This window comes from Diorhabda carinulata, chromosome 1 (genome assembly GCF_026250575.1).
Source record: "Diorhabda carinulata isolate Delta chromosome 1, icDioCari1.1, whole genome shotgun sequence".
Taxonomy (NCBI): domain Eukaryota; kingdom Metazoa; phylum Arthropoda; class Insecta; order Coleoptera; family Chrysomelidae; genus Diorhabda; species Diorhabda carinulata.
In genome coordinates, this window is record NC_079460.1 from 40188858 (window position 1) to 40206327 (window position 17470).

Consider the following 17470-nt stretch of genomic DNA (forward strand, 5'->3'; position numbering starts at 1 on the left):
ATAAAATGGTGGAACCAATATTCTTTCTCTGTGAAGATAATGGTACCGCTACAGAAATGTGAGACTGCACATGAATAGTGTGGCATTGTGCTCACATGTTATCTGCTTAGTGTTTCTTTATCATGAATGCTAGATGACCATAAAAATCTAATCACGGTTCGTATTTCCAATATTTTATGCTCCTTTCTATTTAAATCGTCCTAAATCGTCTATCCGCTCGCTGTTATCATTGTGGGAAGACAAAGTTTCTTTTAAATACTGTGATGTTGAAATTTTTTTCCGATATTTTCAGGTCGAATTAGTACAACCTGTATATATAACTTTTAAAATTAATTAGTTATGCGATTACTCTCGATTATTTACGGCGATTCGACTGCCATCGATAACCAGTTTCGGCGTTATACGGGTCAAGGTTGTCGGAAGGCAGCTCAGGCTTTTGTTTTCCGATTATTTGGAGAACCACCAATAAAATTCCTAACCAATAAAATATTTACGACAACGCCGTTGACAGTCTTTTTATGAAATAAATACTAAATAACGGATCAAATTTGGTTCAATTTGAAATTAATGGACAAATTTGTTCATAAATGATACAGAGTGGCCAGATTGAGTGACGAATACGATTTTTATCTATATAAGTTCTGCTTTTGACTTTTCAGTGATACTACATCTTTATGAATACGAGGATGGTTCCAGAAGTACCTGGCCTGATCTAAAGATGGCGATAGTTGCTTAAAAAATACCACTGTATTAGAAAGTACACAATCTATATAGTATATGTTTCAAGTTTGGAGTCCAATCAATATAAAATTTGAACTAGGTTCTATTCTGGGTGGAACTGTAAATATTAAAGAGTTGAAACGAGGCTGTATGACCTGCAAAGTCCAGCATCGCAGTGATCGACCAAATGAGGAGACGACTCCAGAAATGTTGAAGAAAATCCACAAAACGGTATTGGATGATTGTCGAGTCAAAGTACGCGAGCTAGCAAACATAGTAGACATTTCAAAAAGTGCGGTACATCGCTGAACTGAACATTTGGACCTGAGAGAACTGTGCTCAAAATGTGTGCCGTGTTTGCTCACAATGGAACAAAAACAGCGTCGTGAAGATGTTTCTATCGAGTGTTTGGCAACGTTTCACAGAAATAAAGCCGAATTTTTGCGCAGTTTCATAACCATGGATGAAATGTGGATCCATCACTTCACACCCGAAACAAAATAACAATCAAAATTATGGAGTGGAAAAAATGAGAACCGGCCCCGAAAAGACCGTTCCATCTGTAGGCACGGTCAAGGCGTCAGTTATTTGGGATGCGAAAATCTTTGAAAAGGAAAAATTAACAACTGCGACTATTATGCGAACTTTTTGCAACGTTTGTGCGAAGGAATCAAGCAAAAATGGCCGCATTTGGCTAAGAAGAAAGTGTTTTTTCATCGAGACAATGCACCAGTTCACACATCCGTTATTTCAATGAATTAATGAATTAGAGTTCGAAATTTAGCCCCATCAGATTATTTTCTCTTCCCAGATTTGAAAAATGTCTGGGTGGTCAAAGATTTTCGAATAATGAAAAGATGAAATCGGCGGTTAATGACTATTTTGAGGAGCTTGACGATTATTGTTATGAAAAGGGTCACGAACTTATCGAACATCTCTGGGAAAAGAAGATTACGTTGAAAAATGAATTCATTCGTTTCCAAAATTTTTGTGTTTTCTTTGTTGGTAAAATTTCGACCTATTGCGGTCTTTATCAAAGTATACTTTTATTTATTTTTTTATGTATAAAAAACATATAAAAAGGTCTAAGAAGTGAAAACAATGTTTCTATTGAAAATTTGAAATAATCCAATACTATTTGAATGTAATTTCGAAAAAAATAAAAAATAAAAAAAAATATACGTACAACGTGTTTTTTGCAAATTTGCATGACAGTCTTCCAAGTAACTTCATATAAAAGTTTGGTTTGGGTGATGAAGGTTTTTTCTTTTGACGCCACTAAACTTGCCATACAATGATACGCTTCTTCTTCTGCAACAATAAAAAAACCAAACTAATTATTAAATCAAACCATTTAATTAAAATTAACTACTTTGATATCAAAGGCCATCTAGTTGAAGATGCAAGTTTATTATAAACAAACTGTGTTAATTCTATAAGACTAACGACGTTTCTTATTCTTCTAATTGATTAATTTACATCATCCTCGGCTGTGTAATGATTCGGATGAATTAATTAATACTGTAAATAATCTCATGAGATTAACATCAGATTAAATTATGAGTCAGCGTTGACAATGGTATCATTTCATGTGTTGGCTTGTCATAGCTCATTAGAAAAAATACGATTTATTGCATCATATTTATATAAAACGTATTGCTGCATTTTATTTATTTAGTTAATAGTTAATATATTATTTTAATTGAGAGATATCCTTTTTATGATTTGTTTTAATCTTCTTAACAGGTATACGTAAAATTATTATACAAGAATGCTGATATCATTTGAAATTTTATCGGAAATAAGCGAAGTTTCGAGTTAAAACTTTTTTTATACATACTATAATTATCTACAAGATTCAGAAATCTTTTAGATTTTTGAGAAACTGTTTTCGATAATACGCCGAACATTTCGAGAAAAGTTTCTAGATTTGTCCACAAATATTCACGAATTTTCGAACTGTTTGAATGCTCCAAAAATACACCGAGTGTTTCCAAATTTTCGAATAATTTTGTTTGCAATGTTTACTTTGGTAATTAAATAATCCTACAAAATAAATCGTATTTTATGGTTTTCTCTTTAAGAGCTTGCTAAAACCCTATGGCTTAGTTGCAAAAAAATTGTCGCACTGCACTTTGGAATATAACCAAGATGTTGGTTATTGTTTTCGTTCTTATGAACAAGGTGAATATGTGAAAGTGAGTAAAAATAAATAATTACATAAGGAAGATATATACCTAACCTTATAAATTAATGTCAAAAAACATTTAGAGAATTTGAAGAATACAAATAAAGAAAAATGGGTATATTAGAATATGAAGCTATAGAAGAAATGTGTAGTAAATTAAAAAGGATTACAGTGACAGAAGTGTTTCATATCAGCAGCGAAAGATACAGAACAAATTGATAAAAAAATATTTAGGAAGTAAATTTGACAAATAAAAATTGAGGATTTACGAGCCCCGTTCCATTTCAGTTGGCCCAATTGAAAAATATTACTAATTATTGCTTTTTCAGCTATTAAAAGCCGGCAAATTTTTTCGCTTTGAGCACTCTATATTTTCTATTTTAGATACTTTTACAGGAATTAGTTACAAGTCTTAACATATTATGTTAAAACAAAAACCAAATGTAATCAAAAAAGCTTAAATATTAAACATATTTTTGAAAGTTACCATTTCGTAACATCCCCTTTATTTTTAATAACAGCCGTAATTCTTTGAGGCATGGTGTCTATTAAATTCTGGCAGTATTCGGGGGTAAAATCATCCCAAATTTCTTGTAGTCTTTCTTTTAATTCCATGACATTTCTAGCTGGATTTGCACGTAACTGCTTTTTCATTTCATTGTGCCAAAGTGTTTCTATTAGTGATAAATCTGGACTAGTTGAAACTCACTAGTTGAAACTCACTCTAAAAGTGGAATATTGTTGTCTGAGAACCATTTTAAGGCCTTTTTTCACTTATTACATGCTGCTCCTTCTTGCTGAAAAGTTACTTCACTTGTTGGCAACAATGATTCTTCTAAAATATCCAGGTACTTTTCAGTATTGACAATTCCGTTTATGAAATGCAGTTTTCCCACTCCTCTTGCAGATATCGAGCCCCACACCATCACAGATGCAGGAAATTTTACTTTCCGCTTCAAAAAATCTGGATGAAAAGCTTCATTTTTTTGTCGAATAACTCTACTTCGATCGTCACCCACGCAAACTTCAAAACGAGACTCATCACTCCAATGTATACAGCTCCACTGTTCAAAAGTCCAATTTTTATACTCTTTGGTCCATTTAAGTTTCTTTTGGATTTGAGTCAATAATGGCTTTTCCTTGGCCTATGTGAGGAAAATTTAAATTTAGAAAAATATGCATTAAACTAAGGTGTTACAAAATTCACGTTGTATGTCCGAAATCCTAATTTTTGAGCCTCTCCGTGACATGTGGATCTTGAAACCCGCCTACTCACTGCATTACTCCAAAGTACACTTAGTTGACCATAGTTTTTGACGTCTGTTTTGTTGAATTATTCTTTTTAACGCTAGTTTATCTTTGTTTTTGAATAAGTTTATTATGATTAATCGAATTTTTTCATCAATAACTTTTTCAATACCCATTTTAAAAATTATACTCACCTTATTACTTCAAAAATCTATCTGTCACTTGGAAAAAAAACATTTTGTGAAAATATGACTTACACAGCCTACTTTATTATTTGCGTATTTTAGACCTAATGAAACTTTGAACACAATTTTGAAAACCCTCGTATATGCATATTAATATATCCATTATATTAAATATCATTCAAAATATTTGACAATATTCATCCAAAACCTATTTTAGACGTAAAACTAAAAGTTTAAAACGTTTTACTAACAGCTACTTTTTTTTGGAATTTTAAAATAAAGTTTAATAATTTCGAATTTTTCTAAGTGGGCCAACTGAAATGGGACGGGGCTCGTAAGTACCGGCAATCTTCAAAATACTAAAAAAATTTACAAAGGTTTAACATACCTACAGAAAAAGCACGAATAAAAAAAGGGAAAAAAAGTTATAAAACAATGGAGACTGAGTTTACAACAAATGACGATACAGAGAGGAATTACAGACCAGTTCAAGTTGGATCAATAAAAAATACAAATTTGAAAAGAGATAAAGCGGCTAGTCTTGGCATCTGCAAAATATAAGTGCTTGAGAAAAAAAGGTATTGGAGATACTAACCTAACCGAATTATGGAATATAGTTACAATTTAAAATTTCTTAAGGAAATCTACTACTTTTTAAAAAATTGTTAACATGATTGAGCGTAACCCTAAAAGTATATGACTAAGAAAACCAGTTGGAAAACAAAGAAGTATGCAGGATTGAAATAAATAACAGATACAAAAATAAATGCTTGGTTCACGCGCCAAAAAAAGTCTACTACAAACTGGAGTTAAAGATTTCCTTCCTTTGTCTTGTGACCAATTTTCTACAGAAATTTCATGGTTGATTAAATATTTTATTATTATATTTAGGATAAAACTTCAATTAAAAGGTGCATTAATCTTTCAGCATTGAATTTATTTTGCCATGGAAGCATCTACTAGAGGAGCAAGAAAAGTAAATGTACAGCTACTTACCTTTGAATAGAACGTAAGTAAACAACAAGAAAAAAAGAAATGATATAATTCAACAAATGTTAAAGATATTGGTGGTATTATTGATAACATGATCTTTTTGTTACATTTATGGTAAATTCTACAAACACACCTCTTATTATTATTAAAATGCATTATATGGCTGCATATATAAACTTAGTTCAATCTGATTAAATGGTCCACCAGCTAGCAATGCAGTTAGCCTCAACGTCATCAACTCAATCAAATCAAAACAGAAAAATTGATGGAATAGTCTTTACTCTGAGTTCCTTATTAAAATAGATATGAAATATACTCTTCAGATCCAGAGCCGATCTGTCAAGTGAGAAAATTCTAATAGATTCAGAAGAACGAAAAAATCGGTGGTGCCTTTCCGAGCCTCTAAGAGGAACCTATAGGAACCAGTTCTAGAACCCCTCTTACAATTTAATAGCATATAATTCATGGGGACGGAAATGGAAATACATAAGCTATATAAAGGCATGGTGTATATTTTTTTATGTAATAGAATTTTGGATTTAGATTACATCAATTTCCACACACCAACTTGGTTCATAATAAGCTTCATTTAACAATTGATGGAGAATTTTCTTTTAGACTGTTGTATTGTGTATTGTTTCTTCTTAATTGCTTATTTTAAACCCAGCTTGACATTGTGCAAGACAACGTGCAAGAAATTGCATGAAATTTTTTCCAAAGTCAAAGTGAAATGAACCAGGAATAAGGGGTCAGTGAATAACCAGCTAACTAGCCTAGAATGGCAACTTGTACGCAATAAAAATGGCACCAAATCGATAATATTGCAAATGCGAGATCTTGCATTAAACAATCAGCTGAACTTCATCTGCGCTTGCTTAGAAATACTGCGTCTCGCTTTGCAATCTGCTATAAATCTTTTTGGTTGGTTTTAGAATCCCTAGATCATCTGATGTGGATTTGCTTCCACTTCTGCACTAATTGTCATGCCATTGTTGGTCTTTCTGATTGATAGGAAACTCAAGAAGTACACAATGCCGGATATGTTCTTCTGGTAACCGGCCATTTTACCCCAAATTGCAAAAAATTATAATATTTCATTAATTAGAAGGGAAAAAGATAAAATAACTTTAAAATATCGACATGCGCATAGTTGTTTTATATTTTACGTTTCACTCATATAGCGGTGGTTCTAAATACTATTTCAAATATATCTCAAGTCGTCTAATTAATTTTTGAGATACCTTTTGATACTATTAGTTATATCTAGGAAAAATCCTTGAGTGGTTACAGATGAATTTTTAGATTAAAATTACAGAGGCGTGCTGATTTCAGAGTATAAAAGTAAGTAGTATGACTGGTTATGGGTACTCCGTCTCTGTTTTTCTTATTCATTTATTCCAATATCTTCATTCCGATATAAAATTGAGTTGTGCAACAAGTTGAGAGAGAACGCTAATAATAAACTAAACGTTTATTTTAGACGATTCCGAGCGAGAGCCGCAACAAAAATTTGAAAAATCACCAAAATTATACTCTTTCTTTTTTCGTATTTATTTTGGGAAGAATCATAAACGAAAAACATTTTTTCGAGCCGAGTTCATGAACCGACCAACGAGCAAATGGTTTTTTCATAAAAACAATCACAATATTTTCAGCACCATGTAAATTTTTGGAATTTTTGACGCTCAAAGATTCGAATTTAACGAGAGCAACGAGAGGTAGTTTACATAAATTTTATTAATCAATTTCACATGATAATATAATTATGAAAATAATGTAATAATACACGTGGGCACCACCATGACGGGACACATTTCAAATATCAGCAATTTCACTACATATATTGACAGGACTGTTGAGAAACTGTCAGAATGTTCCAGGAAAACCAGGAACGTTTCCAAACGTTAGAAGAATTACCTACAATAACGATTTATGGAAAATAAAAAGTTTTTGAAATATTGGAATTACGTAGAAAACCACATACGTTAGAGGTTATTTATTTCCTGGTGAAATCACAAAAAGGACGAATAGCACATGCACCAGATTGATGGCAGAGTAAAATGCACATTTTGCTAGACCGGAGAAAGATTCTGTTTTGGATGGTTTGAAACAAATGGAAACTCGCTGGACTAAGTGTGTAGAGTTGAAAGTAAATTTTGTTTTTATTCGAGATTACGAAACTTTCAAGATTTCGTGTGCAAGTTAAATTCCAAATTTACCTTAAAGAGGTTATGTATAATAATTGTCACATGATTTTCACGAGTTAGTTTCGTTCATATAGTAAATAAGAAACCCTCCTTCGATAATCATACCCAAACATTTTAGTAGTAATCTTATCTTAAATCTAATAACGAGCACGTACATACAGATAAGAATTTATTAATTTTATATCATAAATAACTGTGGTTCAGTGAATAGAACGCGTAACTTTTTGTTTTTCATTGGATGATCACAAACTCAAGGTTTTTTATGTAAATTGTACATAGGTTTAATTATTAAGTGTAACAGGCTTTTCCCTATAAATTGACTCCCTTGTAATTTTTTTTTTTTTTTTTTTTTCAAATAGAGATGATAATGTTATAAACAAAGGGCGACCGGAAAGTGATGTGTTGCTTTTTTGAATTAATTGGAAACGAATAAATTCCCATTTTTAAGGAATAATCGTTATTCCCCAACAACATTTTGCCGGATCGATAAAAATCAAATCGTTTTTCAAGTAAAATATCTCGAGTTGGTATTTTAGACATCATCCAAATCAGTTGAAGCAAATCGGGAGAGTACGGTGGGTGAGGCAGTACTTTACACCATAATTTATAAATTTTTTCCAAGGTTCGCCTTACATTGTCGTGTAGCAGAATAAAGCCTTTTCTATTAAAATAACCGAATACCTTTCGTTTAAAAATTGGTTTACTCGATCCAATTATTCACAATTAAGATCTGCGTTGACAGTTTCTTCAGGTTTCAGCACTTGAAAATGTACAAATTTCGCATATACTCCACTAAACACAGAAGCGCCTTTTTTGGAATGTAAACTCAGAACCGCAGCACCTCATGGTCATTAATTTGGAAAGAGCCCCTGCTGCATACGCTTGGGTTTGGGACCCATTTTTTTCTCCAGTCATCAAGCAATAACAAAATGGTGCTGCACGGTGCCGCCGAAGGAATCTTTCGCACCTCTCCTGCTTATTTTCTCAATCATATATAGTATGGAGTTAGTTTAATTGTGTTAATAGCGAAGATTTCACGCATGAAGATCGTTTACGCTAAGGTTGTAAGAGAATTCCTACCTCATCCAGCATTTAGACCGAACCTTGCACCGGCAGTTTACTATTTATTCAGATCCATGACGAAAATCTTACAAGAAAAAAATTATATCCAAAGATGTTGAGAATGCAGTGCAACAATTTTTTGCTTCGACCAAGGTCTCGAAGAGGTTGCTGAACGTTTAAAACCACAGAATAGATGTGTCATATTTCGAATATCAAGACTATAAAATTATTTTATTGGCACTATTAAATACTCCTCCCAATTCTACCGTACAGTATCTCCATAAAGGTTCTGCTATTAATTAATGCTAATTAATTCATTAAGGGTCCCAGTCATGTTCTAGACACCGTAGGTGTTGGTTAAGTAGTTAAGCTTAGATATTTTTTTGGGAACAGTCATTGGTATGCAATGTAATATCAAAATCATCGGGATATTAATGACAGCTAAGCTTACTGTGATGCATTTTGTTTTTCATACGTTCAAGGTAGTAGATTATCATTTAGCCATGAACTTATCTGTCGTGAGGGTGTTTCTGCGACGAGACCAACTTCTTCTCAATCTTCAACATTGAAAATAATAGTATAAACTGTTAAGAGCTCTAATGCTACATCTCTTAGTTACTTATATTGTGAGAAAGGGTGTCGAATACTTTATTCATGTCGTTAATTTAATTAGGTAGCTCCTTCTATACTGATATCATACAAATGCAACATTAAACTATTTAAGAATTCACAGGGAGTCACTGAATAGATATATTTCAATATCATTGAGCTTATATCCAATGTATTACCTAACGACAAGTGCATAATATTTTGCTTAAAATACCACAATGATCATCATAAACAATCACGTTTTGATTTATGATCATTTAAAAGTTCACCAAATTCCTTTCTACCTCCATCTGGCCTCTTCAAAATCCGCACATTTAGGTTTTACGACAAGCTTTTTAAAGTTAACTGTTGGTTAAGAACTTTCAATGCAGTAAAGTTATTTTTAATTCGGCATACATATTTGCTTTAATGCATTATCAAGGCTGAACGTATTTTAATATGAAAGTCGAGTGCTTCTATTTATTTTGCCGGTAAAATGAAACTTCCAGTGAAATAACCAGACTAAAACACGAACGGAAATCATTTTGAGATTTATGTTAGTGTAATATAAACATTTTATGCAACCACCTCTGATCACACATCTATAAACGATATTTATTAGCAGATAGAAAAACGTAGAAATTATTTCAAGCTACTCGGTATTAAATCAAATTCGAAATGGCTTGACGTTATTACATGTACATTAATAATTCACGACTGTCATAAATTTCAACCTTTATCACACATTAACACCTCTATCCAGACAAAAACATTTCCTAATTGATGAAAACAAAAGTATTTCCGATACCTAAAATAACTAGCCACAAAGTTTATCAGTCCTAAGAGCAATAAGTATATTATGAGATGTGTCCAAGGTTTTGAGAGAATAATGTGCAATTCATAATAGACTGTGAAGCCTACACACCTACAGTTCAATTCTTCAGTTTTTATAATGAGTTGTTAGTACCGGGCCCAACTTCTTGATTAGTTTGCCATCCTCGGCACCCTTCTTTCTCGTTTCGCGTATTAATAGTAAAAATTATTTACTCTAGTAGTAAGTTCTAATCTATACACTATCAATAAAGTCTGGGCTTGACTCATTGAGCGACATATGTCCTGTTCTGTCTCTAAATTGAACCGAGAGCTGTACAGTTGAACCCCTCTATAAATGGAACTGAAATTGAGTCAAACAAACTGAAACATTATTCGGCTCACACACGTTTTAGTTAAACTGGACCGTTTAAAATAAACGTTTGGTTATTAAAAACCATACTAGCTCCAGGATAATGATAATGTAATCATCCTAAACATTTTATTCTGATGTTTACCTTCAATATCAATACATCGCTCAATGCGAATCTTCCATTGTTCGATACAGTTCAGAAAATATTTTTCTTCCACAACTTCAACAGATTCAAGTCTTGCTCCTTTTAACGCAGATTCCTATAGATTCTCACGAATACTTAGACGGCGGATAGATCGAAGGAGATTACTGACTTTTTCGAATCGATATTTTCATTCGTTTTTGATGTGGAAGATCGACCCGAACGTGAATCATCTTCTGGCCATCTTGAAAACACTTAAACCACTCAAAAACACGTGGACACGACAAACATTCATTGGTATATTTATACTTGTTCCAATAAATTAGTTGGTTTCAGTTGCAGTTTTTCAGACGAAAGCCAAAGCTACAATGGCTTGTTTAGTGACCCGGTAACTAGCTAAACAGCTGACAGTCGCTAACCTTTGGCGCATACGTACTTTTTCTGTAGCAGCGCCAGTTACTTAATAACCACACCTCGTACTACTCAATTTTCTGCGACTTAACTGAAGCCGCCACACTACTTTGTCAACAGACATCAGGTATTCGAGTCCGAATTGGTGAGTTCACTTAATAAAGAAGGGCTTTAGAACAAAAAAAAAAAAACATATCACGCCGATTTATTAGGAAAATTTAATGAGAAAAACGACGGTATTTGGCAAAGAAAAAAATGTGCGCCACGACAACGCAAGGGTGCAGTTTACATAGCAAAATTGAGTGAATATTTCTCGTTTCCACACCTAAAGGGTCGAAAAAGAAAAGACTCCGACGACGAATCATCTGATGAAAAATAATTATTTCGATGACATATTTTTTGCAAGGTATAGAAGGATGGTATATATAGCTCAAAGCAGACAATTATCATGTTTTCAACCAAAACTTGTGTTTAATTCGAAAATTCCCCGACTCTTTGAAAAATTAGCACAAATTATGGTAAAATTATGGAAAAAAATTCATAGTTTAAATATTAACCAAACAATAGCCAATGAGCCAAACAATAAACTGGGGAAATTTTGAAAGATTCGTATGGTTGTGATGTGGTCTCTTTCTGGTATTTGAATAAAAAAAAACAGGAAAAATAAGCACAACGGAATAGTTTAAAAACATTTTCAGCTTGGTACTTTTTCGATTACAGGCACAAAAATCTGCCTGAATATGAAACCAATAATAAACTTCTCATAATTACTCAACATCTAGTATGTTATTTTTTTTTAATAAATTACAAAGTTATAAGTCAGTACTTAGTTACTTTTGAGAATTTGTTGTTTCCACAAAACGTTTAAAAAATGATTTTACCGAGAAAATTACAAATCGTTCGGTTTCCCGAGAAGAAAAATTTGTCATAGAGTTTATCCCGAAATTATGTATGGCCAAGTTTGAAAATAAAAATTTTGATAAAAATAACTCGGTTGCCTGAAATTTTGGCACTACATCATACTCAGTGATGATTACATTCACTGTTTCAGTTTTTAAGGTTTTGCCAGTTTTAGGAATAACCGTTTTGAATTTTTTAACTTCCATTGCATAGAAAATATCGATAGAAAATTAGACTTTAAATAATTTTGTAGTTACTATACAAATATATAAAAAAAAAAAATTAAAACCGTTACCGCTTGGCATATGGTCAAACGAATAAAATTATTAACGTAAACATATTGAAAAAATAATATTTGTAATAAATTAAAACCATTAGATTACACTGGAAACCGAGTTTTTTTGATGATGAACAACAAGATAATTTCATTTTATTTTGAGGTAGTTAAAAGGAAAAACTAATTTAGAATCCCTGTGGGGAAATACGTAGCGAGATTAAGGAAACTTTTGGAGGGAAAGGCACAAAAAATTAATTAGAAACACTGTTAGATGGACTTGTTTTCTCTTAACTTAACTCATCTGAGCAGTTAATTTAGAGCCATTGAGGTAGAATAAACGACGACTATGAGTTCTTTGAAGTGATGTGTCTGAAAAAACAATTTAGAAGGATTGGGGGCAGAATAAAAAACCGTGCTAACGCTCATTTTGCCATGCCGAAAAACAAGGACTACAATTGAGCTTTTTTGGGACTAAAAAATTAGAGTAATAGTTTACTATAATTATAAAGTACTATAATTAATTATAAACTTATTTGAAATCACCGAGACACACCGAAAGGGGAGTTTGGACAAGTTTTTGAAGGGGCTGAAAGCAGGTTTAAGCTAATTTTGCGGGTTGCCAACCGTCCCAAATTTCCCGGGACACGGATTGTCCCGGTTTTTGAAAATTAAGCAGTAAAAATGTATCAGGAAAGTCCAAATCAAATTCAACAAGATATAAAAAATATCCAAAATGAAATAAGTGTATAATTTTATTTTCCACAACTTTTATAATTAATGCTAAGACAATAGCAGAGGGATAGAACGAGATATTCTCAAAAAACTGATTTTACCTTGAACATCTAAGGACTCTCACACGTATGTGTGTAAAATAAAAGTCTATACGAAAATTCAGCTTATTTCGTTAGATTCCGACGTGACTGGATTATTCCTTACTGTATATATGTAGATCACATGCTTATCGGTTTAACAAACTTCTGGAGAAATTCTGATATATCTATAAATAGACTTAAGAATGCATATAATATTTTTGGGCGGCTTTTGGCACGATTTGCTATTTCTGTTGGTCACAATTCAAACATGTTTTTATTTACATGATAAATTACCTATATGGGAGAAGCATTTTATAATTTTCGAGATTTAAAATTAAAAAACGAAATCAATGACGTATTTGGTGCAAAAAGTAAATTTTTATTATATTCTACCCATCGTAGACAGAAAATTTTAGATAAAAATACATAGATATAATACTGAAATGAAATAGAGACAATAGCGGTAATTTACTACACCCTGTAATATATCTAAGGGTAATTTCCCAAAATCCGAACTACCGAGGACTGGTGCAGTACTGTACTGTACGAAAAATGCGATTATCCGATACTTTCTGGCAAAACGTTCATCCCATTATTACTCGACTATATAAGGGAGAAGAATACAAGGGTTGTGATATTTAATAAGGAAGTTAATAATATCCACTGTTACACGATACAATAATTTTCAGTAAATGTGGAAAACTAAATCGTGTCTGGGTTTTTTTACTCTGTATTTCGCTGTATTTCTTAAATGGACCAAAGGTGAGTCTATTACTAAATTATAGTCAATTATAAAGTCCAGCTACTGGCGACTGCTGGCATAAAAAGTCTCGATATTCTAAGTATAGACCATCTATTCTATATTTTTAATCGTTCTTTGAGACCTCGTTATATATACACCATTCTTACATGCAAAACATAATCGCACTGTATTCTCAATATCTTCAATCTTATTCCGTGGAACTTTCGCAGTATGTGGTTTTAGGAAAGTCTTGTTGTAAAAAACAACCAGCTTTCAGTTAACTCAACCTGGATATTTCTCTTATAAAACATTCTGCTCAAGTGTCCACTTGATCGTTGATAGCTCGACCACCGATTTTCTATGTTCGAGTTGTTTAGATAATAATTATGGCAAGTACAATGCGTTAAATATTTCATGATACTTATTTATTTGTATTAGATTCAATCTTTGGTTTTCCAAAATATTTGTTCGTGTAGGATACCACAAAATTTGATAATCGCTCAAAAAAGCTCATATCGATTGGTCCAAAGAAATGCTGAAAAATTCAATCGTCATGCTTCAAAAGATCGTGACAGGCGACGAATCATGGATCGATGCATACGAACCCGAAGCTAAAGAACAATCGACTGTATGGAGTTCTCAAGTCGAACCAAACCAACAAAAGTAGTTTGCGCACGAAGCAAATGGTCGCCTATTTTTTTTGGAATAACTGGACCCGATGTCGCCACCGAGCAACGTAGGTCAATTATGAATGGTACACCAGCATTTGTTTGCCAGAATTGTTCGAAAAAATCAGGGATACCAATCGCAGAAGAAGAATCATTCTTCATAACGACAATGAGAGCTCTCACACATCAGTTTTAACAAAAACTTTTTCTAACAATCAAAACAACAAATCAAAGGGTCATCCGCTGTACAGTCCTTCTTAATAAATAATAAATTGCGAAGCCAACGTTTTTCTACACGTTTTTGATGAACCTCTATCCGAATTCAAAAAATGCTTCGACAATCGATTCAAATTTTTGCAAAAGTGCATATCAAATTATAAATATATATTTTTTGTCTATCTCAAAACTTGAGGACCAGCCCTCGTAATAAGCTATTTTATGCTGGAATGACTAAAAGTATAAAAACTACAAACCTCAGTAACCTATCAATGACGCTCTTCACTACTAGAATTGAAGTAGACGGCCATTTTAGGGGAATAAAAAATTTTGAAAGTTCAAAAAATCGTATATAAAGGAAACAACCCATCAGCTGATCGCATTTACCCATCACAAGGGAATAAAGATGTGATACGACCCGATTAACTCGATTAGTTTCTGAACAAGAATGAATGTGATCAGGGTTAGTATCCGAACATTCAAATTATGACCGCGTGTCTGAAAAGTCCTAATATTACATAAAAAAAAAATATTTCAGCGACCCAAAGACAAGGAAAACAAACATCGTATTGCCACCACACCACTCCACTCCCTGGTGGTCAGAATAGGTATCATTCCATAAATAGAGCTTTTATGGTGTAATCTTCGTTTTTAGTCACTGTAGAAAAATGAAACAAGAAATATGTCGAGAATAAGAAGTAGTAGTTGTTGTTTACACTGTTAGCACATTGATTACTTATCGTATGGTACTGGTATTACGCAGTAGCTTACTAGCTACCCCACCCGCTTATGAGTTCGGCGTCTGGTAGCTGGTAACAAAGTAATCGGTATTTACTAATACAACAACAATTAGAACTTTCTCCGGAAAAACAATGTTGACTCATATTTTTATCGGCGCTTTTTTCTATGAATTGTGAAATTGAATTATTTATCGAAACAATTATCAAATCAATTAATTTTTAATTAATCAGTTAAGTGTTCGGCAGTTCACACTGTAAGTCACGAAAACATCTAATCTGTTTGTAAAATAAGAATAGTAACAAATGGAAATTTCCACTTCCATTATTTCTTCGGCCAATTTAGTGCTGATGTTGATATAAGACTATTCTAGACTATTCCCCATCTCACCATACGGTCAAACTATAAACCTCCTCAATTGAAAGGAAGAAATTATTTTTCTCAAGACTTTGATTCAACTTAAAGTTGTAATTCTAAGTAGTATAAGTGCATTATTGCTTGTGAATTTTTTCGCAAACTGCATTTAAGTATTGATTATGCTTTTCTCTAAAACAATTATGTTATAAATAATTTGTTGAATAAAATTAAAATACTCCAATTACGGGTTACGGGGATCCTGTTTTGCAACCCATACAAAATCAGAGAATAATGTGATTAAATACTTAGTAAATGTTTTACTAAAGAAACTGTTTTTAATCCAGATACAGAAATAACTGAACATGAATATTCAATAAATGGATGTTTACCCAAAACATAATAATAATCAAGGTTTTTGACGAATTGTGTATTAGATTTATCAACATTATTTTTCTACGTCACTTTTTAGCATTCATTATCTAACTTAACAGGTGATGGTCAATTCTTGAATTTAAATAAGTTTCAAAACAATATTATTTAAGAAAATAATTCGTACCATGACTAATTTTAGTTTGAGAAGAATGAAAAATTCGATGGAAAATTGTATTCAAGAATAGAAGATCTACAGAAGATCATTATGGAACACTGTTAGGATGAGAGGAGGATTACTACCTATTTATATTTCTTGCATAATCATAAAACAATTTGGACTTTTTTCAATTTATATAAATTTTCCAAAAAGATCAATACATTTTTGTAAATAATTAAGGTGTAGAATTTGTATCAGTAAGGAATAAAAGAAATAACATGTACCACCTGTGGTTCGAAACGTTTCTTTCTAAACGAAAATAAAAAATTTGTGTAACAAATCGGTTGGAAAGTAAATATAAGTACCATTGATGATATATACAGCAAAAACGAAAGAAATAGGGGTAACAAATCCTAAAGTCACCCTTGGAATGCAACCCGTATAATTTATTTTGACCGAAAATAGAAAAAGACCGAATATCAGTCTGAAATTCTCAAGAATCACCGAGGAGACCATAAAAAAGGTAGAAAAAACTATTAAGACCATACCACCCCCAGAACATCACCTAATCATCCCTCAACTCACGCAGCTGATAGCAAATAATTAAAAAAATTAGCCAAGGCTGGGGAAGAAATTCAATAACAGGATAGAGAAAGAATGCTCAGTGTTAAGAAATTGAACTATACAGATTCAAGAGTTTTGTGTAAAAAGAGATTGTTTTAAACATTCAATTGCTACAATAGAAGGTCCGAATATTATATTGTAGTTAGCTTTTTTTCTATCGGGTTAATGAGAGAGTACCTTCTCTTACTAAGATTAAAAAAAATTTGTATTGAATTGTTTAAGCAGTATATTCATCTATTTATTTTTCACAATCGATTAGCCAATAAGATAAAATAGAAAACATTATTTTAGTACAAAAGCACTAAAATTTTTAATTGTTTCTGGTATGACCAACAAATGGAAACTATTATAAAGAAAAATAAAATCTTAGTGTCAAGGAGAATATGGATTTGCAAAAATGAAGTTGGAAACTCAGATACTAGAACTGATGAAAAGTTTCCAAATCTTTACATGCTATGAAGCAATATTTATAGACCAAAATATGTTTTAAAACAGAAGATATCATTGGTAGCCCGTGCTATATATGAAAAAGATGAGTATCACCTCTACGTGACTACACAATTTCATATCAAGATTGAAGTTAAAGTATGCATGCATGAATCTATAAGCTGTTAGGAGAAAAGCTCTCTATGTCATAAAAATATTCCATATTCTATTTGAAGGCATAGCAACCTTGTAAC

The 17470-nt window shown here is 32.3% G+C and overlaps 1 protein-coding gene across 4 annotated transcripts in view; it reads right to left on the minus strand.

Annotated features, from left to right (window-relative positions):
• LOC130901723 (GTPase-activating protein skywalker) overlaps positions 1 to 17470 on the minus strand; it is a 52814-nt gene that overhangs the window by 33146 nt on the left and 2198 nt on the right. For all 4 annotated transcript variants that reach the window (XM_057813309.1, XM_057813293.1, XM_057813285.1 and 1 more), the window contains exon 3: positions 1907 to 2031. In XM_057813309.1, coding sequence (XP_057669292.1) covers positions 1907 to 2031 — 125 coding nt within the window. The remainder of the gene's footprint in view (positions 1 to 1906; positions 2032 to 17470) is intronic.